At 39.0% G+C, this 27247-nt stretch overlaps 2 protein-coding genes across 3 annotated transcripts in view; both read left to right on the forward strand.

Moving 5' to 3' along the window:
* Positions 1–2936: 2936 nt before the first annotated feature.
* Positions 2937–14676, forward strand: ZC3H15 (zinc finger CCCH-type containing 15). Its single transcript, XM_062579350.1, has 10 exons — positions 2937–3127; positions 6362–6463; positions 7258–7369; positions 9090–9242; positions 10354–10445; positions 11476–11658; positions 12376–12522; positions 12691–12795; positions 12975–13101; positions 13868–14676. Exons 1-10 carry the CDS (start codon positions 3050–3052, stop codon positions 14059–14061), a joined length of 1293 nt encoding a protein of 430 aa, XP_062435334.1. The 5' UTR covers positions 2937–3049; the 3' UTR covers positions 14062–14676.
* Positions 14677–14748: 72 nt separating this feature from the next.
* The window catches only part of ITGAV (integrin subunit alpha V), a 60585-nt gene continuing 48086 nt past the window's right edge, over positions 14749–27247 (forward strand). Inside the window, exon 1 of one of the 2 annotated variants that reach the window (XM_062579348.1) lies at positions 14749–15589. In XM_062579348.1, coding sequence (XP_062435332.1) covers positions 15588–15589 — 2 coding nt within the window. In that variant the 5' untranslated portion in view covers positions 14749–15587. Of the gene's footprint in view, positions 15590–26955; positions 27156–27247 lie in introns of those variants that run through there. The other variant, XM_062579347.1, reaches the window with a different exon arrangement.

Genomic DNA, 27247 nt, shown 5'->3' on the forward strand with positions numbered 1-27247 from the left:
ACAGATTTGTGGATGCAGATTTGTGGACTTTAAGTCTTGTGAGAACTGCTTTCTTGGTGAAACTGCCTGTTTTCTTGCTTCTGGTCCATGATATCAATTTCCATTTTTTAAATATGCTTTGGTATTAGAATATTTTTGTCCTTAGGTTGTATTAAACTACTAAACTTGGTGAGGAATACAGTAATATTTGCTGTGCAAAGCATGAAACTAGTAAGGCCTAAGCACCTTGCTCAAAATGAGAACGGAAATCTGTGTTATGGTTCCTAGAATAACCTGATCTAATAATCTTATATCAGTAACTAGTATTTTGCTACTGCTGGCTGGATTTTTGAGAAATCAAAAGTTGCCGGCTCTGGATAGCCTATGTCTGACTTCTGAAGACCTCCCTCTACACAACACCTTTTTTCAAAGCATTTTTTCTAATCATTCTAGATAAGGCAAGTCAGACAGCTTGCTAGTTCCAAAGTTAGCTTGCAGACAGCAAAGTTTTCCTGGTGCAGAAACTCCTCCGTATGTGGGGAGGAAAGAGAAAGTGCATGTCCATCTTGTGAAATCTAAGGAAAAGGGACACTAGCAGCATGATCACAGGCAACATGCATGCAAGCCATAGCACAAAGCAGAAGAAACTGTGCATGTCAAGGCTAAGAAACTCCACAGGAGGTAGCTGTACACAATTGGAGTCATTTGTGATTATTTGTGCCATTATTGGTGGAATACAATCCCAGCCTTTGAAAGAAACCCCCTTTTCAAAGAAGATGAAGCGGATAAACTGAAAGCTTCTCTTCCCTGTGGCAGGCTGTCGCTGTTTCACACTAAAACCCTGACCCACTGTCTACCGCATAAAGTATAGCATGCCTTCTGCACATAGAAAGACTGCTCATTTCTTTTAGCATGCCTTCACACATGGAAAGACTGCTCATTTACAAAAGATGGTCTATTTAGCAAAGCTCCTCTGAACATTTGGCAGCTAATGTTTAAAGGTTTAAGCTCTTCCTAGTACCAAACTCTCTTCCTTTAAGCTCTAATGAACATGCGCCAATTTTCATAGAATCACAGAATCATTTGGGTTGAAAAGAGCCTTAGGAGGTCTCCAGACCAAACTCCTGCTCAAAGAAGAGTCACCTGTGAGGCAAAACCAGGTTACTCATAGCTCTATGCAGTCTTGAAAACCTCCCAGAATGGAGACTGTGCAACCTCTCTACACAATCTGCTCCACTGACTGCGAAAAAGTCTCTCCCAATATATCCAGTTGGAACCTCTCATTTCCGTTCATGCCCATCCTTTCTTGTCCTCCCGTCACGCATCACTGTGAAGTGCCTGGCTCCCTCTCCTGACAGCCTCCCCACGAAGGCTGCTATTATGTCTCCTCTAAGCTTTCTCTTCCTCAGCCTAAAGAAGCCTAAAGAAGCCCAGCTCTTCTCCCTCAGGCTCTTCTCAAAGGGCATGCGCTCCAGGCCTCTGCAGCACTTACTCATTTTCTTGGCCTGTCCTTAGAGGAAGATCTATTTTTCAGCTGGCAGTGAGGGGAAAGATGATGACCACGCAGGTGACTAACTTCAAGTGTATCTGTCACTCAACTAGTTGAAGTAGACAGGGAGAGTAGGCTTTTCTCCTTGACTTTCGGTCGTCTAGCTTGTAGATTCTCTAGCATGTTGTTTTAGAACTGATTCGATGGAAATCATTGCTGTTAATATGCAGCAAAGCGTCCTGTGACCTCTTACAGCAGTTGGCTTCCGCCTTCACAGAACGGGGTGACAGCAAAAACACAACTACGTACACGCAGGCATACGCTACTACCCTACCCACCTCTACACTCTCCCTCACGTACATACCCTGTGGGGGCAAACAGCGGCTCAGCAAGGAAGCGCTCTCTGAAGTCAAGCGGCACTATGGCGGGAGCTAGTCGTTATCTTACATCCAGCTGCTCAAAACTCCGCCGGCAGCCTGTTCGCCTCCTGCCGCTTCTCCGAAAGCTTCCCCTTTGCCCTTACCAAGGCCGTGCAGCGCGCAGCGAGCCGCGGCGCTCGCAGGCAAGGCTGAGCCTTGTCCTGAACCTTCCCTGGCACTCTGCCGCGGCACGAACGCGTGCTCAGCTGTCACTCTGCACCTGCCTGGGCAGTGATTAAACTTCTCACTGCTTTCTTGAACCCATGGACCCATTCACTGGCAGGGATCAGGGCAGGCTGCCTCACAGGGCTACTGGCATTTCACTGAGTTCAGGCTCTCGGCGGCAGCGACCTCAAACATCCCTGCTTGCCGCTTTTCCAGCAGCCTTTCCTATCCGATGGCGGCGATGACAAGCACGTCTCCACCCGGCTCCGGCCGCAGGCGCGCTTCGCCAGCGCTTCCAGGACCACCACGAGGCGATCGCTTCGGGGACAGACCGGCATCCAGCCCGCGCGCCACCCCGCCTCGCTCAACCACCTCCCGCGCCGCCGCGATGGCGGCTCCACGACCGTTACTGCCCACGGCCGCCTGCGCGCCCGCCGCGGACACCCGCGAGGCGCCTCTCCACGCTCCACACAGAGAGGCCGCGGCGCGCGCGCCGCCAGCAGCCCGCCCCACCCCGCCCTGCCCTCGCCTTCGCGGCGGAGAGCTGCAGCGCCGCGCCGCCGCCCCGCCCGCGGGAGCGCGCGCGTAGGGGCGCGGCCACCGCCCCGCCCCGCCCCGCCCCGCCCCGCCGGGGGGCGGTGCCGCCACCGCCCGCCCCGCTCTGTGACGTTTGTGCGCGCGCCCCGCCCCCGCCGCGGCGGCTCCGGGCGCTCTGCCTGCCGGGAGATAATTGGGCCCTCGCGCCCAGCCCGCCTACGCGTGCGCGTAGCGCCCTGCCCGGCCCGGCCCGGCCTTGCCTTGCCTTGCCTTCCCAGCGTGCCTCGCGGCCCCGCCGTTGGCGGCGACGCAGACAGGTTTCCGTCGCTCCTCCCCCGGTGGCGGCGGCGGCGGCGGCGCTGTCGCTTCCTCCGCCGCGCGCCTCCTCCGCGCGCGCGCGCTCCGGCCGCGGCCCTGAGAGAGCCCGAGCGGGAGCCGAGGCGGCCCCGCCCTCCCCGAGATGCCCCCCAAGAAGCAGCAGCAGCCGGCGGGGGGCAGCAAGAAGGCGGACCAGAAGAAGAAGGAGAAGATCATCGAGGTGAGGAGAGCAGGGCCGCGCCGCGCCGCGGCCTGCCGCTGCGCCCTGCCCCGGCCGGCCGTGCCGCCATGGTGCGCGGCGGCCCGGCTGCCCGCGGCGGCGGCGGCGGCTCCGCGGGCGCGCACCTGGCGCCGTGCTGCGGCCCCGCCCGGCGCCGCCGCTTCTCGGCCCCAGCGCTGCGCGGCTCTGGCAGATCACTGACAGCCGTGTTGTGCTGGTGCCTGCCGCGCTTCTTGGGCCGGGGAGTAGTTTGCAGCCTGCAGAGTTCGTGGCCAGAGCTGCCTTTGGGCTGCTTCTCGCTTTTTTTTCTGCTCCTTGCTCCTCTCCACTGCCTGCAGTGTTGGTACGTTTTCAGAGTTCAGCTCTCGGGCTCGGCTTGTGTTTCCCACTAGGCTTAACACATACCCGTGCTTTTCAGATACAGTCTGGCCTGTGTGGTTACGCAAACGTTTTGTAGAAGTTTACGGATTAATCTTCAAGTTATTTGTATTAGTGTTTTGTGTTCCATTTAATCATCCGAAGCTAGAGTCCATGGTGAAAATAGAATAAAAAAAAAAGTGAGAAATAAAGGTAACTTCACTTACTTATTTTGGTTAGAGATATGTTATTAGGACATCTTAGTCCTGTAAATCTTCCAGTAAACAGAAAAAATTACATTGGGACTATCAGAGAAGAACAGCTCTAGAAAATTAGTGTTTGCCTGTATCTATTGCCAAGAAAGATAGTTGTTAATGCATATATATATATAATATGCAGAAGATGTGTATAATGCGAATGTTCCTTTAAATCTAGCACTGAGGGATATTGTTTCTGTATTCCTTCAGTTGGAAGCTTTACCTTGCACATGCTGTCTTTCCTCTCTGCTTTTAGTGTTGGCTTCAGTGTTTGCGATGTTCTTGCTGAACCCAGCAATGCAGGAAGTTTTGCTTTTTATTACAAAAAGTCATTTTGCAGCTGAAAGGAGAAAAACTTGCTTTGATTTTTGACTAAAAAAGCCTTGTTACATGATTCAAATAAGTTAATAGAGATTATATATTCTATGTGACACCTAGCACAAATCAAATATACGAATCATTACTTTATACTATTTGAGAAGTTTATAATTTTTCAAAATAATAAAAAAAAAAGACTAGCTGCTCATTTTATTACACGTGGGTAATAAAATGGAAATAAAAATGGGCTGATTCTGAGCAGGACAGGATCTCTACGACTTTTTTTCAAAGATTAAGAAATTATTATTTTATATTTTTTTATTGTTTGGTTTTCTGAAAGTGTGTTTGAATTAAGGTATTATCATTGCATGAACATCTGTTAATAGTTCCAAAAAGGGGGGAGAGGGGAATATCAATATCTAACCAAAAGCATGGATACGTTTTAAATATAGGTATTCAGTTCCAAAGTATTATTTCTGTTCCGGATACTCATGTAAAAGGGGACTATCTTTTCTATTTATTTTGTTTTTATGTGAAAGGGAGTATCTTTATTTTTTATGAAATTTTATTAAGTTTGATATAGAAACTCTGCCTCTCTTACTGAAGACATACACTGCGAATTGGTTCAAACAGTGTAAGTGGAAACTTACCAAAGTGGAGTTTAGGAATTACAAACTCCTTTATGGGTTTGACATAGGGGAAATATTTTCTTCAAGTAAGTAAAAATACTTGAAAATAAAAAGTAATATGTTGCATATGGAAGCATTCATCTGTTCAACATTTATATAGGAATACCTGAAAATAAAAAGTAGTAAGCAATTTCAAGTTGAAAGGGGAAAGAGCAATATTTATGGCTATTCTATCTTCATGTTGTTTCTCAGATATTTCCTGAAATGTAATGATTTAGTTACTTGGGTTGTGACAAAATGAAGGACCTGAAATCATTGTGTGGGTATAGGTACACATATATATGCCTCTATATATTTATTCACATATTAATGTGTATATATATTTCATATATATTTTATATATTTATTTAAAATACATGTTCACACTAATATTTGACTCATGGAATAGTTCACAGGATCACAGAATGATTCAGGTTGGAAGGGACTTCTAGAGATCATCTAGTCCAACCCCCCTGCTCAAGCAGGGTCACCTAGAGCGCACTGCATGAGATTGCATCCAGGCAGGGTTTGAATATCTCCAGAGAAGGAGACTCCATAGTATATCGCTCTCACAATAAAGAATTTTTTCCTACTGTTCAGACAGAACTTCCTGTATTTCAGTTTGCGCCCGCTACCTCTTGTCCTAGTTGAGGTTGGAAAGGACTGCAGGAGATCATCTCATCCACCCCTCCTGTGGAAGCAGGGTCAGGTGGAGCAGGTTGCTTAGGACTGTGCCCAGTTGACTTATAAATGGAGACTCCACGACCTCTGAATAACCTGCACCATCACAGTGGAAAGAGTTTTTCTTACATTCAGATGGAATTTCTTATGTTTCAATTTGTGTCCATTGCTTTTAATGCTGTCATTGAGCACTACTGAGAAGAGTTTGGCTCCATCTTCTTTGTAGCCTCCTGTCAGATATTTACAAGTATTGGTAAGAACTGCCCTGAATCTTCTTTTCCAGGCTGGAAATCCCCAGCCTCTCCTTATGAGAGATGCTCCAGTCCCATCATCGTTGTGGCCCTCTGCTGGATTCACTCCAGTAGCTTTGTGTCAGTCTTGCACCGAGAAGTGTGGAACTGGATGCAGCAGTCCAGATGTAGCCTCACCAGTGCTGAGTCTCTACTCAGACTCAAGAATCTCGTTCCTTGGAAGGAAGGATCACATTCCTTGACCTGATGGCAATGCTCTTTGTAATGCAGCCCAAAATACTATTGGCTAAGTTGCTGAACATGACCCAGTAAAGCACTTTGTGGCTTTTTGTCCACCAGGATCCCCAGGTCTTCCTGTGCAAAGTTGATCTCCTGCTAGTCAGCCACCAGCATATGTTAGCACATGGGGTAATACTTGCTGAACACAAGATCTGGGGATAAAAGTAGTAGCTCACACAAGCAGTATTTACTCAAATTCTTTTGCAAAGCAAACTTTGGAGATTATGCAAGATTTCATGCACTCTTGCAGCATGTCTGAATATTGTCTGTCCTGTTTCTTGGGTTGCTTATTTTGCTAGAGGAGATGGTCTCTGTATAGCTGTAAAACCTGAGTGGAACAGTAAGTCTTTTGCAGTAAGAACTTAAACTTGTTCCAGCTGTTGGAGAGTTTCATAATTAGATTATGTTCATCTCTTGATTTAGGACAAAACATTTGGCCTAAAGAATAAAAAAGGTGCAAAACAACAGAAATTTATCAAGGCTGTGACTCACCAGGTTAAATTTGGTCAGCAAAATCCACGTCAGGTAAGCACTCAATGCATACTGGGTTTTTTCCATCATTTTTCACTATACCTACAGACTGTCATATAACACTGAAGTAGAGAAAAATGGATATGTTATTCACCTGATGTATTGTGACTAGTATAGATGTAACTAGTTGTATTTAAAATACCACCTCTTTGTTGTTGTTTTTGCAGAGCTTGTCAAGCTTAGCATTTACTACCTGTGTGAGAATAGGTTCAGTGCAGGTTTGGGTTTTTTTTTTTTCTTTGTTTTCAAAAAAAAAAAGCTTTTAACTAATGGGGGTATATTTATATATTTACGTAGTATTTCAATAGTAACATAGTTGAATTTAACACCTATCAGGGAATATTTACTACCATAAACAGTTTCATGAGAACCTGAAACTAAACTAGCAAACTGGCTACGAACAGAAGTGCAGCGGTTTTGTAATGCATCACAAAAGAGCAGCTATGTGTTCCTCTGCTGAATTCCTGTTAGAAACTGGCTTGTTTTGTACTAATTTCAGTGTTTCACTTAATTCATAAAGGAGGATTAAAGGTAACAGCATGTCATCTAACGGTACCAGCATTTCACATCTTTGACAAACTGATACTATTAGAAGTATGTCTAGTCCGTTTGAAGTATTGGTTCCACTAGATGGCACTGGCTATTTATGCAAGCGCAACAATTCTGAAAAGTTCAGAAATTGAAGGCCCCCCCATAAACTAATCTATATTTTAATGTACAGTTTATATGAAGTGAATAGTGTCATTCTGATATTTCTATTAATAATTTCAAATTTGGGGTCATTATAGGCTGCTCAGACAGAAAGTGAAAAGAAATTAAAAAAAGAAGACAAGAAAAAAGAATTACAAGAACTAAATGAACTCTTTAAGCCTGTGGTTGCTGCACAGAAAATTAGCAAAGGTATGAAAATTTGAATTTTCTAAGTTATGTTCTTTTATTAATGTATCTATTTCAAGTAAAATAACCTATAAAATGCCTATTCATTAAAAAAAAAATCGTAGTTAGCATTTATCAACATGCTTATTATAATTTTGTTCAGTGTACAACTTTTAATTGAAATAGTTATGTCTGTTTTCTCCTTTATCATTGTAGGAAGTAGCTTGTCTGTATCTGTTTAACAGTTTAAGAACACCTGTGAGGTTACTGGATCGTTAGAGTGCAGAAAGGTACCTTGGTATTGGCAGGACAGCTGCTGATACTTTGCTGTATTCAGGTCCATTTGAAGGTGCTTTTGGATGAGTGGTCCAACTTTCTGATGTGATGACAGTTGACTAAAGCAGCCAATATCCTCAGGGGAACTTAACTGTCACAAGAATATAGTATCTGAATTACCTGTCTTCATGGAAAACTTGCATTCAAATCAAAAGAGTAAAAATTTGCTTGATTATTTCTGTTCCACTTTACAGTTAACAGTAGGACTTGGTTTCAAAAGTGTGGTCTTACTTGAAGTCAGTTACGGCACAAACTAGGATTCTGATGAAAAGTCCAAGAAGTTTTGACCAAATGAGTGTGATAGCCATGTATGTCTTGAAGTGAACCTGGTACTTACTCATTGTGCAGGTGAACAGCAACAAAGACTAGTTTTCCATTTATGAACTAATCAGTTTTCTCCAAATAAAAATATCTTTTGATTTGTAGTTATTTCAGAAGGTTAACATTGTATTAGTACATGTTTTAGATCTATGTTGAGGTTGCCAACAAGATGAGATGTATTATCTGAAGTTTTTAGAGATCTACTGAGTGGTAAAATAAGTTTTAATTTAAAATTTTAAACAGCTGTTGCTGTAGATAATCTAGTCATTAGTGACTTGCACCGAATTTAAAATGAGCAAGTGAGCAATATGAGCTTAAAATCTTCCATTAGCACTTAAAAAATATTTCAAGTAAAGCATTTCTGATTCAGTAATGTCTCATAACTGTATGTTTTCTATCTGCTTTCTTTTTTCTTTCTCTTCCCTTCATTCCTTTGAGTCTCCTAATGGTTAAGTAGTTCTCGCTAAGACACTATTGACTTCAATAATTATAGTTAGAAAGATTGAATAGTTCATATTCTATCAACATTTACTTTTGGTGCTGTGAACAGCCATCTTACTACTTTTATTAAACAAAGAAAATGGTCTGAATGGTTGCAGATTAACACAATTTATTTTAGTGTGTTATTAATATACAAAGGTTAGGTTGATACACAGAAGATGCTTTACTGTGTGTTAGAGACAAAAATATCTTACTCTACAGAGAGGAAATTACAAGAATTAGTACGTAGTATGTATTGTAGTAAAAATAGTTCACTAAGGCACACTGCTGTCCAGATGCCCTTAAACAGTCAAGTGCCAGTTTTGATACTATAATGTAAATACCACGATATATAAAGTGAATGTGACACATTCAGGACATGGAGTCTGAAGAAAAAAGAAGGCACTTTTCTGTCAAGTTGCTTTTCTCTCTTAATAAAAATTGTATTATTTATATATTGAATAACTTCAATTTTCAAAAAAGTTTTTCCATTCTTAACATACTTTAAAGGCTTAAATGTTAAATTGTTTTCATTTTTTAGTATACAGCTATAGCTCCTGTTCAGTGTTCTAACTAAAAAAAAAATGCACTAACTTTTTTCACCAAGGTGCTGACCCCAAATCTGTAGTTTGTGCATTCTTCAAGCAAGGGCAGTGCACTAAAGGAGACAAATGCAAGTTTTCTCATGATTTGTCCTTGGAAAGGAAGTGTGAAAAACGAAGTGTCTACATTGATGCAAGAGATGAAGACCTGGAAAAAGGTATGATATTTCTTAAAAAAAAAAAAAAAAAAAAAAAAAAGTCAAGCGATTCTGATTCTGAAACTGGATTTTTAAGATAGAGTTTTCTTTTGTTGTAGCTGCATAGTCTTGAAGAGCTTGATCCATGACCAAGGCTACCTCTACCACTGTGTTCAAAATTGTCAGTAATAGTGAAACTTGCTTTAAAAAGCCTGCTCACAAGTATTCTTTAGACCTGGTTTTGAAAAACAAGTATCCTCATATGCTGTTGGATAATGGCTTTTAAATTCTGCTATGTAAAAGGTACATCATAGAGGTAGCAAGTTGTTTAGTGTATGCTCTTCTGTGTTTCCAGTTCCTTTTAGGTTCTATAAAATGGAAATACATGAGCAGCAAGCAGCCATACTTGACTTCCAGTACTAGTGTTTATACCTGTATGTGCACAGATTTAGAATTCAAGATGCTTAATAAGTTTTTGCCTGTGGCTTCATGTCTTTCCCAATTCGATCTGTTGGTGAGATACTGTCCTTTACTTTAAGTTAGCAGAGGCTAGAAATCTGTATTAAAATTTCTTTTCTGTTTCCACAATACATCATGTTCCTGTCTTGATTTAAATGTTTAGCTTCTGGCATCCTGGATGAATACAATAGTATCTCATAGTTTCACTACTACATCACTACTGTAACTATTGGTAATCATGCTTCTTTTGATGGCACATTCTTTTAACTTAACACAGAAAATTCTGAATGATCTCTTTTGCTCCTCAAGTTATTTCATCTGTATTTGTGGATGTTGATCTCCAGTCTTCTTTTGTTCAGTCATCACCTTTCTTTTCTTCTTTGCCCTTCTCCACTCCAGGTAACATACAGATGGAATACTAAACTTTAGTCTTCAGAAACAGCCTTTATGCACATCAAAATATAAACTTAAGTTTTTGAGAAAAATCTCTTTTTAAGCAGCGTAGGAGAGTGAAAATTGTATTAGAAAAGCCTGAATTTATTTTATATTCTGTAGGTCAAATGTAATAATTACTTTAAAAAAAAAAAAAAAAAAAAGTCAGGTTGCTTTTCTCTCTTAATAAAAGTCGTATTATTTATCTGGAATGTTTGTGAAACCACTTGTTGTCCTCTAGATACAATGGATAACTGGGATGAGAAGAAGCTGGAAGAAGTGGTGAACAAGAAGCACGGTGAGGCGGAAAAGAAAAAACCCAAAACTCAAATAGTATGTCTTTTTTTTTTTTTAATTGAGCTGTAGTAAATATTTGTTAGAGAATTAAGTGCAAACTGGCATTAAATATGCATGTTTGTTGATATCTGAAGATTGTGAATGGAATACTGTAAAGATAATCTGAATTAAAATTGATCTGACTATTTTTATCTCAGAGAACAAGGCTGAGTGATTATAATGTATTTTTTATGTAAAATACACATGAATGTTAGATGATGTGCTTCTACAATAAAAATGCTAAAGGCATTATTAATGTATCTAATACATTCTACTTGCTTAGATTCAAATATTTTGATTATCTAGGTCAGTCATCTCGTTTGAGTGACTGATGCATTAGCTTTTATTACCACAAAGCATTTAAGTACTGAGTGACATACAAGTACATAAATTTCAGTCTTTTCCTGTAATCTAAAATTTACTGATTGAGAGGTCACTTGTAGTCCCTGGTCTCTAACTTCAAGAATATTCTCTAGCTTTTCGTTCTTCAGAACTGTTTCACCTTGTTTCCCATACCAGATATTCTATTGATACTGCTTAATTTCATGAAAGTTAAGCTCTGATTATGGCTAGGTGTTAATCACTACCTGCTTGTTAAAAATTTCAGACCTTGCAGATCTTTACCTCAAGATCCTAAGGAAGGCTTAACCTCTGGGGTTGATTCTCTCTGTTTTAACTAAGCAATATACCAACATGTGTGAGCAGTAAGACTCATCAGTGTGCTTCCTGCATGTGCTGCTGGGTTTAGAGCAGTACAAAGTTGTCAGTTTTCTGAGTCATCGTGTCCTAAATTTGTGTTACATTAAACAGGAGTACTGTTGAAAACCTGAGTTTATTTAGATAATTAGTTGCCGCTCTTATTTCCTCTTTTAGTAGTAGTGCTTTTTACATGTTTCTTCTTATGCTCTGTTTTGAGCATAACTCTGTATACAATACTTCTGATGTGCTGTGCTAGTGTAAATTGCTGAAGGATTAAAAACAAACAAAAACCCCAGGATGCATTGCTAACAACCACTGTTTTATACAGGTCTGCAAGTATTTTCTTGATGCTATTGAAAACAACAAATATGGATGGTTTTGGGTCTGTCCAGGGGGAGGAGACAACTGCATGTATCGCCATGCTCTTCCTCCAGGTTTTGTGTTAAAAAAAGACAAAAAGAAGGAGGAAAAGCAAGATGAAATTTCTTTAGAAGATCTAATAGAAAAAGAGGTAATGTTGTCAACTGGGTACCTCTTGGTGGTGTTTCTTCTGGAAATAACAAATTTTAAAATAATTCCTAATGAATAATTTAAAAGCATAAAATGTTTTGTATAGCTTTGTGAATTAGGGTGAAAGACATTGTATCATGTCTTTGAATCATGTCTTTGTATAGAAACTATTATCTAGAGAATAACTTTGAAAAAAATTATAACTGAATATTCACTGTTAGTGCAGCTTTTGCTAATTCTATTTCTTCAGAGATATTTTATTTCTTACTACTATTTTTGTTTATTTGTTACCACTGTGTCTGCAGATGTTTCTAATACACAGTTTGCTGCCCCCTTACTTTTTTTGACAACTGTCTCATGAGGAAGCAAAAGGAAGAGAACAGAGCCTTCTGAAGATGCTGCTGCCCTGCTTACGTTTGGCAGCATTGACTGGCAGTGCCAATCAGAGCAGAACTTAAGCTGATATGTGTACTAGAGGCTGTTGATTTCTTTCTTCCTCCATGTTTCATTTTAACTTTCATGTTGACACATCTCACTAAGTGGAAGGTCCTTTGTTGAGTCAAACTTTAAGTTGCTGGCACATGCTTAACAATGGTAAAAGTGCAGAAGGAATGAGGAAGAAGTGTTTTTCAATTAGTGTTTAGAGAAGACAAATTTATAATTTGTTATAGCCTTTGTAAACAATTTCTAACTTTAATCAAGTCTTTTTATCTGACAGCGTGCTGCCTTAGGACCAAATGTTACCAAAATCACTCTAGAGTGTTTTATTGCATGGAAGAGAAGAAAAAGACAAGAAAAAATTGATAAGGCTGAGCAAGATATGGAAAGAAGGAAAGCAGATTTTAAAGCTGGCAAAGCATTGGTGGTATGTTCTACACTCCAATTCTTAATGTAAGAAGAAACAGTATACAAGTTATGCAGTAAGGTAGCTGGTCTGGAATTGTGTGGGTGGGGATATTTTGTTTGTTTTGTTTGTTAACAGCAGTATAAAATCTGTGAAGTGATTAAATTTTATTCCTCTGTCTTCTAATAGATTAGTGGACGTGAAGTGTTTGAATTTCGACCTGAGCTAGTTGATGCAGATGATGAAGAAGCAGATGACACCCATTATACTCAAGGAACAGGAGAAGATGATGAGGTAAAGAACAGTATTAACTCAAATAATATTTCAGGTTACATTCCAAGTTTTGAAACTTTTTTTTCTGATTCTCTACAAAAAAAATTTGAGAGCTCTTATAGTGCAATAGAACCAATGCCTGGTTCTTAATTTAACATTGTTAGAGTATATTTTGTCAAAAAAAATGACTATATTTTCAGGTGGAAGACCCTGTTTGCATAAATGATGTAGATTTGAGCCTGTATGTCCCAAAAGCTGTGGATGAGACTGGTATTACTGTGGCTAGTCCAGAGCGATTCAGCACATACAGTTCAATAGAAAAAGATGGTGAGTTCATTATTTACGTATAAGTAGTAAGAGATTGAATTGTTAAGGACTTCTCAGAAGGCAGATAGAAGTAGATTCTCGAGTTGCCAAAAAGCGACATTTAGGAGGGGTATGTTCTTTTTTGTTCTTTTAATATCATGTTATCTGTAGTCATTATTTCATTCTGCAAACACAGGATGCTTTTAGTCTCCAAGCAGAGGTTTGGTGTGTATTAAAAAACAAAATGTCTAGTAAATGCTGTGTACTGTGCAATACCTTAATTTCAAATTTAAATAAAAAGATACATATAGATATATCTATATCTATATATATCCACTTTATATAATTCCTGAGATACCTGAGATTATTTTAGCATTTTTTTCTTTTTGCATATTTAGTAACCAACTGAAGGAAAACATATCACGAAAAATCCTTTTCTTAACTTCTTAGAGCAAAAGCTTGATTTTGCTGCACCTGTGGAGCAAGGTCTTAACACTAAGTCTTATAAGTACAGATGTTTAGAAGAAATAACTTGTAAATGGTTTGACTGGTTGTGAAAATAGGAGTTTGAGGAGCTGAGCTTATCGGTTATTTTTCTATCTGTTTTAATACTTAATGATACAAACCTGCATATTAATCAGATGTATACAACTTAGCATTTGAAGTCCACGTATAAATTACTTATGTAGTTAAAAAATTTCAGAGCCTCATTAGGAGGAGTGTCATTTAGTGATTGACTAAAACTTGTGACATCTAGAGAGCTGTAAGAACTATTTTTACTTTTCAGATAATAAATTAAGTGAAGCTTCTGGTGGTGAGATAAACAACAGTGAGCAAAATAATTTAGAGGAAGATAATGATGAAGATGGGGAACTGGAAAACGGAGTGATTGATGCAGTTCCAGTTGATGAAAATCTCTTTACTGGCGAGGACTTGGATGAACTAGAAGAAGAATTAAACACTCTTGATTTAGAAGAATGAATGCAGAAGCTCTAATGGGGATTGAAATCCATGTGACAAAGTGAAAACTGACTACTTTCCCCCCCCCCCCCTTTTGAAATAGAATTCTTTAACAGGATGTTTATGGTTACCCAGCTGATTCTGAAGGGCACATCATATACCAGGAATACTTTCCTTCAATCTCATCTACTTCAACCTTGACTATGCTCACAGTAAAATTTACAGAGTAGTTCATAATAATCTGACAGCTGACTTTGCAGAAAAAGAGATAATAACTTTCAACTCAAAGTAGGAAGTATAACTGCTTTGCCAGTATGCAAGTGTAAGTGGCCAAGTTGATACCAGGTACAGTATAAAATCAAAGTGAACATTTTTCACCGGAACTGCATATTTAATAGTGATTATGTTTATTTAGAAACTGTCTAAAGTGGTTTTAGGCAGTCTACTGTAATGGAGCTGATGCAGATTATGCTTCTTTGTGTTGATTAGCTTTATTTGATCAGCTGGATACTGGAGATACAGATTGTGAACCGATTACATCATACAATACGATATGGTGCCCTCTGTTTAAAACGTTTTAAACTTTCCCACCACTTTTGCCAAGAAAATTGTAAATAAAAATTATCAACTTTAAAATACTCGTGTTGACCTTTTTCTCTTAAGTTAGGATATGATAACAAACTTCATTATTTTACATAGCAATAAATTTTCTCTCCAGTCTGTCCTGATACAAAATTGAAGGTGTTGGCTTCCATTAAACTCAGGCTCACTTCAATTTGAATTCTTTTTCTACAGTTCATGCAGAGTGTATGATTTGACTGTGGAACCTGCCTCCTCCCCCATTCTTATCTCCTACCCATCAATTAACGGATTTAATGTGCTATGCATTACTCATGTTTGAGTCTGATTATTTTCCCACTGTGTTTATATATTAGCTAAGACTGCAAGCTCTGCAGAGCAGGGATGTTACACTCATGGTCTAAAAATGCCTACCATATCTTTGGTATTCCATAAATAGCTCTAGATCATGTAGTAGTAACATTTGGCTCTGAAAGAAGATTAGAGCAGTGGGTTTTGTTTCGTACCCTGTAGGGGGCATTAGTGTCAGGTCTAAATATCAGGTATTGCTTTATAAAAAATTGATCAAACAACTGCTATAAAGATTTCTCTAGTGCTTTTTCTAGCGGACTGTAAGATAGAATCTTATTAATCAGTGCTTGTCGTAGTTTTAATAGCATTTTTAACAGTACTGCTGTACTAACTGCAATTTGTGTCAATGGCTTCTGAAGTTTTGTTCAAATTACTACTTAAAGACCACCAAGATACATGGCATTGTTAGTGAGATTGCTCAGACTGCTTTTGAGCAGTGAGGTTAGCTTTAATAAGTTATTCTTGATGTATGCTGTTTCTAAAATAGCTGACAGACACTTAGTACTTTTGGGGATATTTGTGGTAGAATACCGTTTTGTTTTGTTTTCTTTCCCCCCCCCCTCCAGGAACAAGAAATAGCATTTGGGAAAAAGAGGCCTACTGAAATTGACTTCTAAATGTAAGTGTTTAATGAAAAACTACCATAGAAGTCAGGTAATAAATATTTATTTCTGAAGAATTTCCTGCTATGGCCATAAATAAACAGTGCTGATGTTACTACATTGATACTGACCAGCGAACAAATATCTGGAGATCATGACACTGAGAATGCAATTCTTACTTGAATGTATGATGCATCATTTTTCAAAGCTGTATATTTTGAATGGGAATAAAAGTACTTTAATCATTCTAGAGGTTGAAAACAGCTTTCTGTATTTTTCTACCTTGGATGCTGGAATAGTTTATGTAATACTGATTTCTTAAGAATTTTATCTTCTCTGTAATTGTACAGATGTTATTAAGTAATCTACATGTTGCAGTGGAAGGATAGGAGAAGATAACTCATACTAATTTGAACTAATAAAATACTAACATAGATGGTTCAGGCAGGGAGAGAGAGGCTTCAGCACAGCTGATGATGAAAACAAAGGACTTTATCAATCAGAAGAAAATACTAGGACTTGAAAGAAAATGCTGGTATTTAAGCAAATAGAGCAAGCCTCTTTTTAGGTCTGAAGAACTCAGTTGTAGTCCATACCTCTTCTGAGTATGCTTCACCTAAATATTTACAACAGTGGCCCTGTGTACTAGTTAGATATGTCAAGTATCTGTAAGTTGAAGAAAAATGTTCATAGGCAATAAATATTGGTTTGTAACTTTTTATGGTTAGGAAAAAGTTTGCTGCTACTTCTTGCTTTCTGTCTGGTCAACTCATTTTGCGCTTCTCATTGTATTTGTTCTTGGAGGTCTTCTGACCTCTTGGTTGGTTTATCTAGATTTCTGACCATGAAAGCAGAGTGACTGAGCAACTCTAAGAGTGTCATTTAGGAATACTTTTAAGGTTAAGTAGCAATATGCTACTTTTTGTTCCTGTTGCTTGAAGATCAGCTTGAATATAACCTCAGTCCTATAACTTGAAGCCTAAATTTGCATCTGACAGGTAATTTCACTCAAATGCACAGTTAAAAATGAATGCAAAACCTATGTTCAGGTAGATTATTGATTGTGATAACTGAGTCTACCTGAATGTGACTTATCACTGAGTTAATCCTACAGATGCAAACTTCCCATAATTAATCAAATGTAAATAATCTTGCACTATAGAGTAACCTGTGGCAGGATAAGATGATTAGAATCTTAAAATAACAGAATTTTCAGTTCAGTGACTGTCCAGTTTGTGTGGGCCAAAATGTACAGTACTTGCCTGTTAAACCATACAAAGCCAACAGGATCAGTTAGAGCAGAAGTCAGACTATCAAGGGTCAAAGGCAGCTCTTAGATAAAATTTCCCTCTGTTCCTTGACTTTACTTCTTGCACTGTAACTTGGAAAATGAGTAGTATAGAAAAAGTGCAACAATTTAATTTTTTTTTTCTGTGTGAAAGTATGCTAGTGTTGCACTCTGCCTTAACAGCATTTTTGTTGCAGCACACTGGATACCTAACTGGCTGACAAGAATTAGTAAAATGCTGCAAAAAAATGCCTTTCCGTAGCAGTGTCTGCTATTATGGAAATGGAGTATTTGTTAGCTTTAAAGTTTGAAATAGCATTTTAACATATGTCAATCATACCTCAAACATTGGTAAAAAATTACGTGATGACTGACCTACTGTATTGTCTAAGAGCTGTAACAAATAATGCTGTCTGTTAGTGGAGAGTGCTCTTCTGCTGTTTCAAGTGGAGGTTTTTACTACAGATGAATTTTAGACAAAGTGGTACCTTTCTTGGTGTTCAGTGTTGTAACTAGATTATGTTTGTTTCAGAAACATTTTCTATAAAAACTTACACATACAAGCTAGAGAGTATTCTTATGAATATTTCTTTTATAGTTCTCTAGTCAGATGTGTGCAATAGCAGTTGTCAAGAAAGTATGTCTCTTACTCTGAATGCTGATTTTACTACTTATGCCAGAGTACTAAGGTATACGGAGTGTTTATCTTTGTGTCCTTCTTTGAAAATCACTTAAATATAATAAGCAATGCATGTTTACATATTTTAGGTTTTGTTGTTTTTTTTTTTTTTTTTTTTTTTTAATCTTGGAAACTTCATTGTCATTCTTGCTCTGTGTTGTAGTTACGAATACCTTACTGAAACCATAAGAGTGATTAAGTGACTAAACCAGAAGCCGGACAGGTTTAGATGTTTCCTTCCCGCTCAGTAAAATTATTACAGTCCTAAGCTGCGAAAGGGTGAGAGCAGTCTCATAGCTCTCAGACACCTTGTATATGTCTATATTTACCTGAAATATCTCAGAAGAAATACCACTTTAATAACAGTAATAAGTTAATTGGAAAAGTGAGAGCTGGGAAGGCCAGAGGAGTTGCCGAAGACTGTAACAGCGGCCAGCTTACATCAGACCAAAGTTCATTTAGTCCAGTACTTTGTAGCACTGGCCGAAAGCAGGCCCATAGAGAAGAGATCGGAGTTCGTATACTTTACCTGAGTACTGACAGCTTAGTCACTTACAGCCTCCAACTATTTTCAATTCAAAAGTTTTCCTGAACCAGGTAGGTACTTAAAGCCTTGACAGCTTTCTCTTTCAGGTACTTTGCCTCCTTTCTCCCTACTCTCCCCCTTGAGCCCTAGAACATTTTAGGCATCTTTTAGCAACAGTTCCACAGCTCTACTATGTTTTCTTTTGAACCTCACTCCTACTAGCTTGTGTTACTAGCTCTGTAGGGAAGAAAAGGCTTAGAGGAAGCAATGTCCTGTAACTTTCTTAGTTTTGATTTGATGCTAACTAGAGAAAGTGTCTATTAAAAAAAAAGTGTATTCTGCTCTTGAAGAATGCATCAACCTCTAAATGTATTTCAGTGCTACAAATACCAGTTTCTTACAGAGTTAGAAACTTTACCTTTCTCACGATGACTAAGTCTTGGTTGTAAATGGGCCTTAATAACCGATTTTTTTTAATGAAGCAAATGCCTTCTGGTTATGTATTGTGTATATTTTTTGTGGCATATTAAGTGTTTTTTACAGTGATATCTGCAATTTACTTATCCCTTTTCCCTCTCAAAGTGATATTAAGAGAATTAGAGAGTTAGAAATGGCTCAGGGTGTGTGTTTTTTTTTTTTTTTTTTTTTATACTGCAATAGATGCTCTGTCTTTTTACAGAGGGAGGCTTTTGCTGGTGTTAGCATTAAGGCCAAGATGTTTTATTCATTTATGATGTTATAGTCTTAATATGTGAACACAATAGGCTCCTTCATAGCACATTATTGAAATGAATGCCAAAAATAAGCAGTTCTTTGGATTGTAAACAGCAGCATTTCATTTGTGTTTAGTGAAAGACCTCAAAGGTAACTCAAAATTCTTGGAGTACATCTGGACATAAATTTAATCAAGACTTGCTTAAAAGTAAGGAGAGATTTCCAATGTATAACCAATCAGGCCTCAAGAACAATGAGATACTACTAAATTAAAGTAGGATACAGTAGAAAAGAAAATATCCTACTTTCCTTTATTGCTGTGTAAAGTATATGGAAAAAGGCAGAAACGTTCCTGAAGGGAAAAGATGAGCAAATTACTGTAGGATGTTTCACAAAGGATCATAACGTTCCTTGTACAGTAGGTGATAAGAGAAATATGCTCTACAGATATTATCCTTTTGACCTATTCTAGGATGAAACTAGTTAAAGGGAAAAAGTATTGCTCTGCAGCATCAACTTATAATACAGTTTTAGAGCATCTTTTGTGGCTGTTGAAATTCAGCTAAAACTTTCTTAAAGTCCTTAGACCTTTAGGAAAAAAAACTTCCTTAAAACCTCAGACATGAATTGGATAATAGCAAAGTTTCTAGTGAAGAAGTTTTCAATTTTCAAATTCATTGTTCTCCTCTGTTGTCTTCTCTCCCTTCCAAGTATAAACACTAGGTAACATAGGCTGTTTTTCTGGACTGACCTTTCTAGTATCAGCTAGGTTGGTAACTGTTGTATAAACCAGCAGGCTGCACTGTCCCTTTTGGGGACCTCCACAGACACGGAACAAAGCTCGCTGTTACCCACTAGTGTTCTGCAAATGTGGCTCTACACGTTCCAGGTTTTAGTCATACAACCGAGGGAAGGATTAGGAACCCTTATCAGAAAGGGCACAGCAAAAGTAGTATTTTTTTCTTTTTAATGTCTGTAGCATAACAGACTGGAGTCACAATGCGAACAAGGGATAACAAAAGGAGTCTAACTGCTGTCATTTCACTTGTGAACTTGTCCCTGTAATAAAAAGCTAGTGGTTGCTAGAAATAGACTTTGTGTCAGTAATGTCAGCTCTGTACCACTTCCTTTTCAGTTGTCATCTTGACAACAAACACGGGAAGTCTGTTTTCCAGGTGATAACTTCTAAACCTAAATTTATTATAAATAGTGTGTCTTTTTTTTGGGGGGGGGGGGGTGTTTGATGTCCCTTCCACACAGCAATATAAAGTTACAGTTTACTGAATGTTTACTACACATAAATTACATATATTACATGTTGGAGAGAGGAAGAGGAGAACAGGAAGAAGTAGAATAAGATACCTTTCTCAAGACAGTAAAAGAAGAAACTCTTAAATATGCCCTTTATTCACAGCACAGAATTGTCTGCATATTTTGTCACTGATAACCGTTGCCAGTATTAGCTGGACAGACTTCTTTTGACTGCAAAAAAAAGCTTACATTCCAGAAATTCTTTCCTCAGTGACACCCAAGAAACAGCCCACTAGAACGACATCCTGGTAATTGTGAACTAACTTCTTGAAAGCAAATAATTAAAAAAAAATATATATATATATATATAATGTTTAGAGACTGTTCAGAGATGCGAGTCTAGACTGATTTGTTTCTTTTAGCTTTATTCTTAAATACATACTTATTCTTAAAGCCAACAAAGACATGGTCACTAGTATAAGGTTTTATAGGTAATGACATCTTAATTTTTAATGTTAACTCCAGATAAGACAGTCTTCCTTGAGTACAGAAGATTAAAATACAACGGCTTTCAAAGTGAGGGTGAGTTTGAGTTCTCATTTTTTTTTTCTTTAAAGAAAAGGGGGATTTGTATTCTGTGTGTTTGTGGGGAAGGTTGAACTCTGTAGATTTTTTTTTTCATATGCTGAACCAGAGAATTCTTCAGAACTTTTTGAACTTGATTTTGTTTTAAATCCCTTAGTAGAAATGCTGGACTCTTACTAAAGGAACACAAGAGGACAGATAATTCAAGGCAAGATGTGGAATTAAGGTTCTGGAGTAGTTAATATAGAAGCAAAGACAGCTTCTCTTTAAGACAGAGATTCATTAGATTACTTCAAAAATGCATGACCAAATAAATCACAATCAGTTAGAAATTCTCTAAAGCTATAAGTCAGAAAGACAAAGTTGTATGTAAGTTGTCACACACTTACTAAATATAAGATTATTTAAACTGACAAGACTGGCAGTATCTCTATAATAGAAAACAGTAATCTTTGGGTATCTCTGTATAACCAGAGGCAAGTGAGAACATAGGAAAAATAGAAAATGCCTCTTGTCTTCTGGAATATCTCCATAAATGGAAATATACTGGAATGTCACCCCTATTTTGTGTGCATATGTATCATGGGTGCATGGAAGTATTGTTCCTCTTTGCTCATAGCAGAATACTATTTCCGGAGTTTCCAGTTGACATTGTTTCAAAGTGTTTCTGCCAGATCAAGTCACTACCCCTTTCTATATAAAAACTGAGTGTACGTTCTAATAACGTTCTCTATGCTTTTGCTATGGTTAATGGTCTCATCAGAAAGCACAGTATTTAAAATTTTATGAAAACAGTTATGGACAGAAGAGGGGAAAGGTGGTTAGGAAAGAACTGGATGCAACTAAAAATAAGACAAATACTTATTTCCTAACTTTTGGGGAACTGCATAAAAAATCAATATGTTTTAATAGATTTTTAGTGAAAGCAGAAAAAATAGAATTAAATTGATAGTATATAGTGAGTAACTTACCTTCCCTGGAAACCAGGGAGGGGGAAAGACTGGAAAGAAAGTGAGGAAGAGATAGTAGGGGTGACTCTTTATACAAGTGTAATATTAGTACTCTTACATTTAATTTTGCCAGCCACATTTTTACCAGCTCTGCAAGATAAAAACAGAAGCGCAGATCAGGAAGAAGTTCAGTTCTAATCTGATGATGGGAATTGACCTATGAAGGAGCTGTCACTAAAAAATTAGCTAGTATAGAGGGTCAAAAGCTTTTCATTCAGTGGGCTACACTCACAGAGTTCATATCGATACTGTTCATAGTCATTTTTAGGTGCTGTCAACTTGAGCCATTTAAGTTGGGTGGAAGAAGCAGAATATAACAACTTTCTGCACAGAATATGCATATTCCACATGAGATAAAAGAGCAAAGAAAGCCTGTAAATTCAGTAATTCCTTTTATCTGTTTTTTCTACTTCAGAAGCAGAGAACCAACTTCATTAAGGCCTTTAGGTTAACGTATTGTTCCCATCCCTTTCCAAAAATCTCTGCTGCGATCTTTCAAACTTCCAAGCAGTGTGTTTTGACTGATATGTTCTCATCCCCTCTCCCTTACTGGAATGGGGTAGCCTTTAACTTTTTGCTTCTCTATTACATCTTACATATGCATGAGTATTAAAAAAAAAAAAGCATACATACGCAATTTTACAGATTTTTTTTTTCCTGATTGCTTTCTACATTATTATCTTATTTCCTGTTGGCACTTTTCTCTGGAGTTAAAATACTTTCTAAAAGTATCTTTTAAACATTTAAGTCTTTAGGTGTATTAATGAACAACAACTAAGGTAAGTTAGTCAAATCTGCAGAAGGTCTCCTCAGAGCAAATACGAAGAGAGAGATGTGGTTTATAAGGACTAATTTTGTCAGACTAAAGAAATAGGAATCCTTTTGTAAAGTAAGCAGTATTGTCTGAATTTGATGGTGTGAAATCCTAAGGGAAACAAAGCCCTGGGCTGACAGAGGAAAGGTGTTGACTAATACTGAAATAATAGACCTATCAATACTGAACAGATCAAACTGGATAAAATCTTGGCATGACTCATTTCCTTTCTAACAGGAGAATTTCAGACTCTATATCTGAGAGTTTTTCACCAACTAGAAAACAATTTTAAAGGCTTAGTTATTCTTTCATCGTCCTAAAGAAAAACATTGCCTTATGGCCTCTTGCTCACAATAGCTTTTGCATAATAATTGAATGAGGTTTTGCTGATCTAGTGAAATGCTCTCATACTTCAGCCTAGGACAGCAGTTGTGGTTTCTTCATGTTTCTTGCCCAACAATGTTTTCATGGGCTTGTTTTTCAAGAAAATTAACATTAAAGATTAATATTAGATATAATAGAAATAAAAAGTACCAACTGACCAAAGCAAAATAATATGTAAAGTCTGTACTTCTGGCCAAGTTAGGCTTGCTTTCTACTGCCTTGTTAGATACCAAGTTATTCCTTAAACATCTGTTCAAAGCAGTAAGCCACTTCACAAAGCATGAGCAAAATGTGTACTAAACCTCTTAACATCAGTACAGGTTTTTCTAGGACACTGACAGTAGTATCTATTAACAAGTAATCCTATGCTTGCTCCACACACTGATGCTACTGATATAGTAAAGCACTAGTTCCATTAAGAGGCTGAAGCTTATTACAGATATTCATGGAAGATGTACATAAAAGTTTACTTTGCAGGGCCCTTAAGGAAGATCGTTGTGCCTTATGTTTTCATAGTTTTGTAGGACTTTGTCCATTTCTTGCTGAGTGTAATGTTGCAAGTAGGAGAGTGAAAGTCACATAGCATAAATACTATAAAAAACTGTCCGTATTTCAGACTGCGGACTCTGGAATAGCAAAATAAGTAAAGTATGTTTCCTCCAAAAAATGCAGCCCATGTCTTGCATCTTGTTAAGTTTTACTCATTTATGTTAATGACTACTTGATGAGTAAAAACCTACAAGATTAGCAACTTCTAATAGGAAATGAGTTTTATCTGTTGGATAATGGAAGGCAGTTCTCAGAGTCCAAATGATTCCAAAATAAATTTATTCAATTATACCAACAAATTAAAAAAAATCAGTATCTTGTTTAAAAACAAATCCCAGTTCTTCTGCCCACTTCTTTGTGGTTAATTTTCACCACTGAATACCTTAGTCAGTAGCTATAAATCTAACAGTGGACATAACAGTAGAGTAAATATAGAAGCATATAATTAGTTTGCTTACAGTCTGTAACATGATCTTAGTAGCTAGTGTTTATTTTTTGTTAGTCATGCTGAGAATTAAACAAGCTAGTAAAGAAATATAATTTCTACACTGGTAGGGTATTTCTTGCTTGAAACTACTGAGTCTGCTTTAGGCTTTTATTCTTTGTTGTTGTTGTTGTCAGGCATAATAACACAGTGCAAGCAATAAAATCTTTTTCTGCAACAGAAAATGATTTTCTTAACTTATGGTAGGATATGTGTTGATTGTGAATCTCATCCCAAGCATCCACATCTCATTTTTTTTCCCATAACAGGGATGGAAGTAGTAATACCATATACGGAGATGTGGCTACACTCTCAAACTGTCTAGACTGATTGACTCTGATTGTGCTGTGAGTTCAGCCCAGACAGCAGTGACTCCACAACTTCCGTTTACAATTGGTGACTAAAGTTGGAGGGAGAAGAGCAGGACACTCACTGCTGAGTCAGGAAAGTAACACGCTTTATTACCTTACTACACTCCAATAGGAGTGTGAAGGAGATAGGCATGGAATAGCTTTTGAAAAAGAACTTACCTTCCTGAAGAGAGGAAATGGTTTGAAAAAGATAAAATCAGGAGCTATCAGAGATAAAATAGCTATGTGATGTCTGAATTAGTGCTCCAGCCTTTCTTTTAGTAATTCTTTTCATTGATGATAAGTAGCAGCACTGCACAGCCAATCTTTACCACATTATATGAAAAGGATAAATGTATTTTTAAGCTATTAAGAGTTATTTTGGAAAATTATAAATTTTCTAAATGAAGTGGTATGATCAAGTAAAGAAAATAGATCTTCCTTTTTCCTCAACTACTGCCTTACTGATTAAAGTACACATAAAATACTCCTTTCTTAGTTTATTGTGCATTTGCTAGCATTTGGGAACTTATTAACCCATCTCAAGTTTTGCTTTGATCAAGTCAGATAAAACAGTATAACAGAGAACAGCAGTAGGCAGTAAGTAACAGTAAAAGTTAATCTTTATTAATAATCTTTACCTATGAAGAGGCAATATAAAAGATAATAAAATAGCAACAAATGTCAAGGCAGTTACAGAAACTCTCCTAAATTTCACAGAATAATACAATTTTAAGTTGGCTTCCTTATAGAATTACTATTATTATTATTATACTATTACTATTATATTATTATTATTAAATTATTATTACTATTATATTATTATTAATAAGAACAAGTGACTGGAACACAGGAATTGCTGTTGATCACGCTGTGGTATTAAGGTAAGGCATTACTGCAGAAAATAAAGTTGTGAGATGAATGAAGGGGTTCTTTTTTTTCCTTGTAGGGCATGATATTAATGAAAAACATGTATTTTTAAAAAGTAATTTTGTTTGGAAAATATGTATTTACTGTGGAGTAACAGTACAGCAGGTTTACACAAGTAAGTGAACACTTCAACATAGTTTATCAAAGCTACACATGCGTACTCTAGTTGTGAGGAAATGGTCCAGACATAAGTTTTAAATTATTTAAAATTAAACTCTAAATTAAAAAAAACACAACCCATTCTAAATGAAAACAATGTATATTTGAAATACTCTCTCATTGTCTCTGCTTGTTCCCCTCTCCCCTCCCTGTATGGGAATTTTTCCAAATAAACTTATTTTTTTATTAACAGTAGGTGAGCAGCAGCAGACCTCCCAAGAATCTATAGTGTACAATCTTGCTGCTTTATATAGCAAGAATTCTTACAAGTTTCACATCCAGTTTGAAAAGTTTAAGATTCCCTTTTACTCAGCCACCTTCTCTTAGTCTATCATATTTTCTAATGGCTTCAAGATTATTTAGCTTTTATGATAATATAAAATCTGACTGTATTAAGACATAACATTGCTGAAGTTGTTAAGAAACTTTATTAATTTAGTAAGAAATTAATATGATCGCCCAATATCACCATTCAGTTCTTCCCTTGTAGATTCTTTAAGCACTGGACTGCTTTTTGTGTTTTTTTTTTTTTTTTTTTTTCACTTGTATGCCTACATATCATGGTATTAGTGAATGTAGGCTGGCTGGATGTTACTAAGTAAGAAAAAGAGGAAATGTAAATTCTGAAATGTGATTCATTAAGTGGCTGCTGATGAAGAAAGCACACTTCCCTTTCTTGTGAAAAGTCCTTGGGTTGCTTGTGAGGAATAACTTTTTCAGGTAGAACAGAGAAAAGCAATGGTAAATGGACTTTTTTTTTCAACATTTTCATTTATTACTTGAATTAAATCACTTCTATTAAAAAAAACAGGAATATGAAATCTATTTTCAGTAGGTTTATTAGCAGTTGTATGCAGAGGTGATAACACACGTTTATTTAGCAAGCTGCCTACCACTACTCCTAATTAAAAAAAAAAAAAAAAAAAAAAAAAAAAAAAAAAAAAAAGCCGTTTTCCCCTGAAAACTAACCTTTCTTAGACGTGGCTTCCGCCTCTGGCGGCTCCCCGGGGCACCCGACGGCCCGCGCGGCCGAGCGAGCCCCCGCCCGCTCGCAGGCCGCTCAACGGTCGGGCAGGCCGCTCAACGGTCGGGCAGGCCGCTCAACGGTCGGGCAGGCCCTGCGGTCGCACGAGCCTGGCGCAGCGGGGGAAGGCGGGAGCTCCGCAGCGGCACCTGCAGGGGCTGAGCGCGCCGCGGGCAGCGCTGACCCCCAGCCGAAGCCGAGGGGCTGCGGACGTGAGAATTACCTTGGAGCCGCCTCCCTCGGCGCGCCAGGCGGCGCTTCTGGGGTGCGGCAGGCCGCGCTGGCGGCTCCTTCCCCCGGCTCTCGTCCTGCAGTTCGCCGTCTGCCGCGGACCCCTCCGTGGCGGAGGCTTCGCGCGCCCCAAGCGTCAGACCGCGGCTGTGTCGAGCAGCGCTCGGGTTCGCCCCCACCCGGAGCCGCCGGCCCGCACCTGCCGCCCAAGCGCACCTCGCCGCCGCCGCCGCCGCGCGGGCCCCGCGCCCCCCTCCGCGCCGCGGCCGGGGAGGCGCTGGCGGCGGGCGCGGCCCGGGCTGCCGCCTCACGGCGCCGCCGCTGCCCCCGCCCCGGCGGGGGCGGGAACTGGGCGCGCGGCGCGGAGGAAGCGGCAGCGGCGGCGCGGCCCGGCGCTGCGCTGCTGCTCGGGCGGACGCGGACACGGGCGCGGGGCCGGGCCGGGCCATGGCGCGGCTGTGGCTGTGGCTGCTGGCGCTGCTGGGCCGCTGGCTGGCGCCGGGCAGCTCCTTCAACCTGGACGCGGAGCAGCCGGCCGTGTACTCGGGCTCCGAGGGCAGCTACTTCGGCTTCGCCGTGGACTTCTTCGCCCCGGACCCCTCCTCGTAAGTGCGCCGACCCGGGCGAGCTCCCCGGAGCTGGGCAAGGCTCCTGGGCTTTGTCGTGCGGAGGCGGCTTTCCAGCTCGCTTCTGGGCT

Source organism: Rhea pennata, chromosome 6 (genome assembly GCF_028389875.1).
Source record: "Rhea pennata isolate bPtePen1 chromosome 6, bPtePen1.pri, whole genome shotgun sequence".
Lineage (NCBI taxonomy): Eukaryota > Metazoa > Chordata > Aves > Rheiformes > Rheidae > Rhea > Rhea pennata.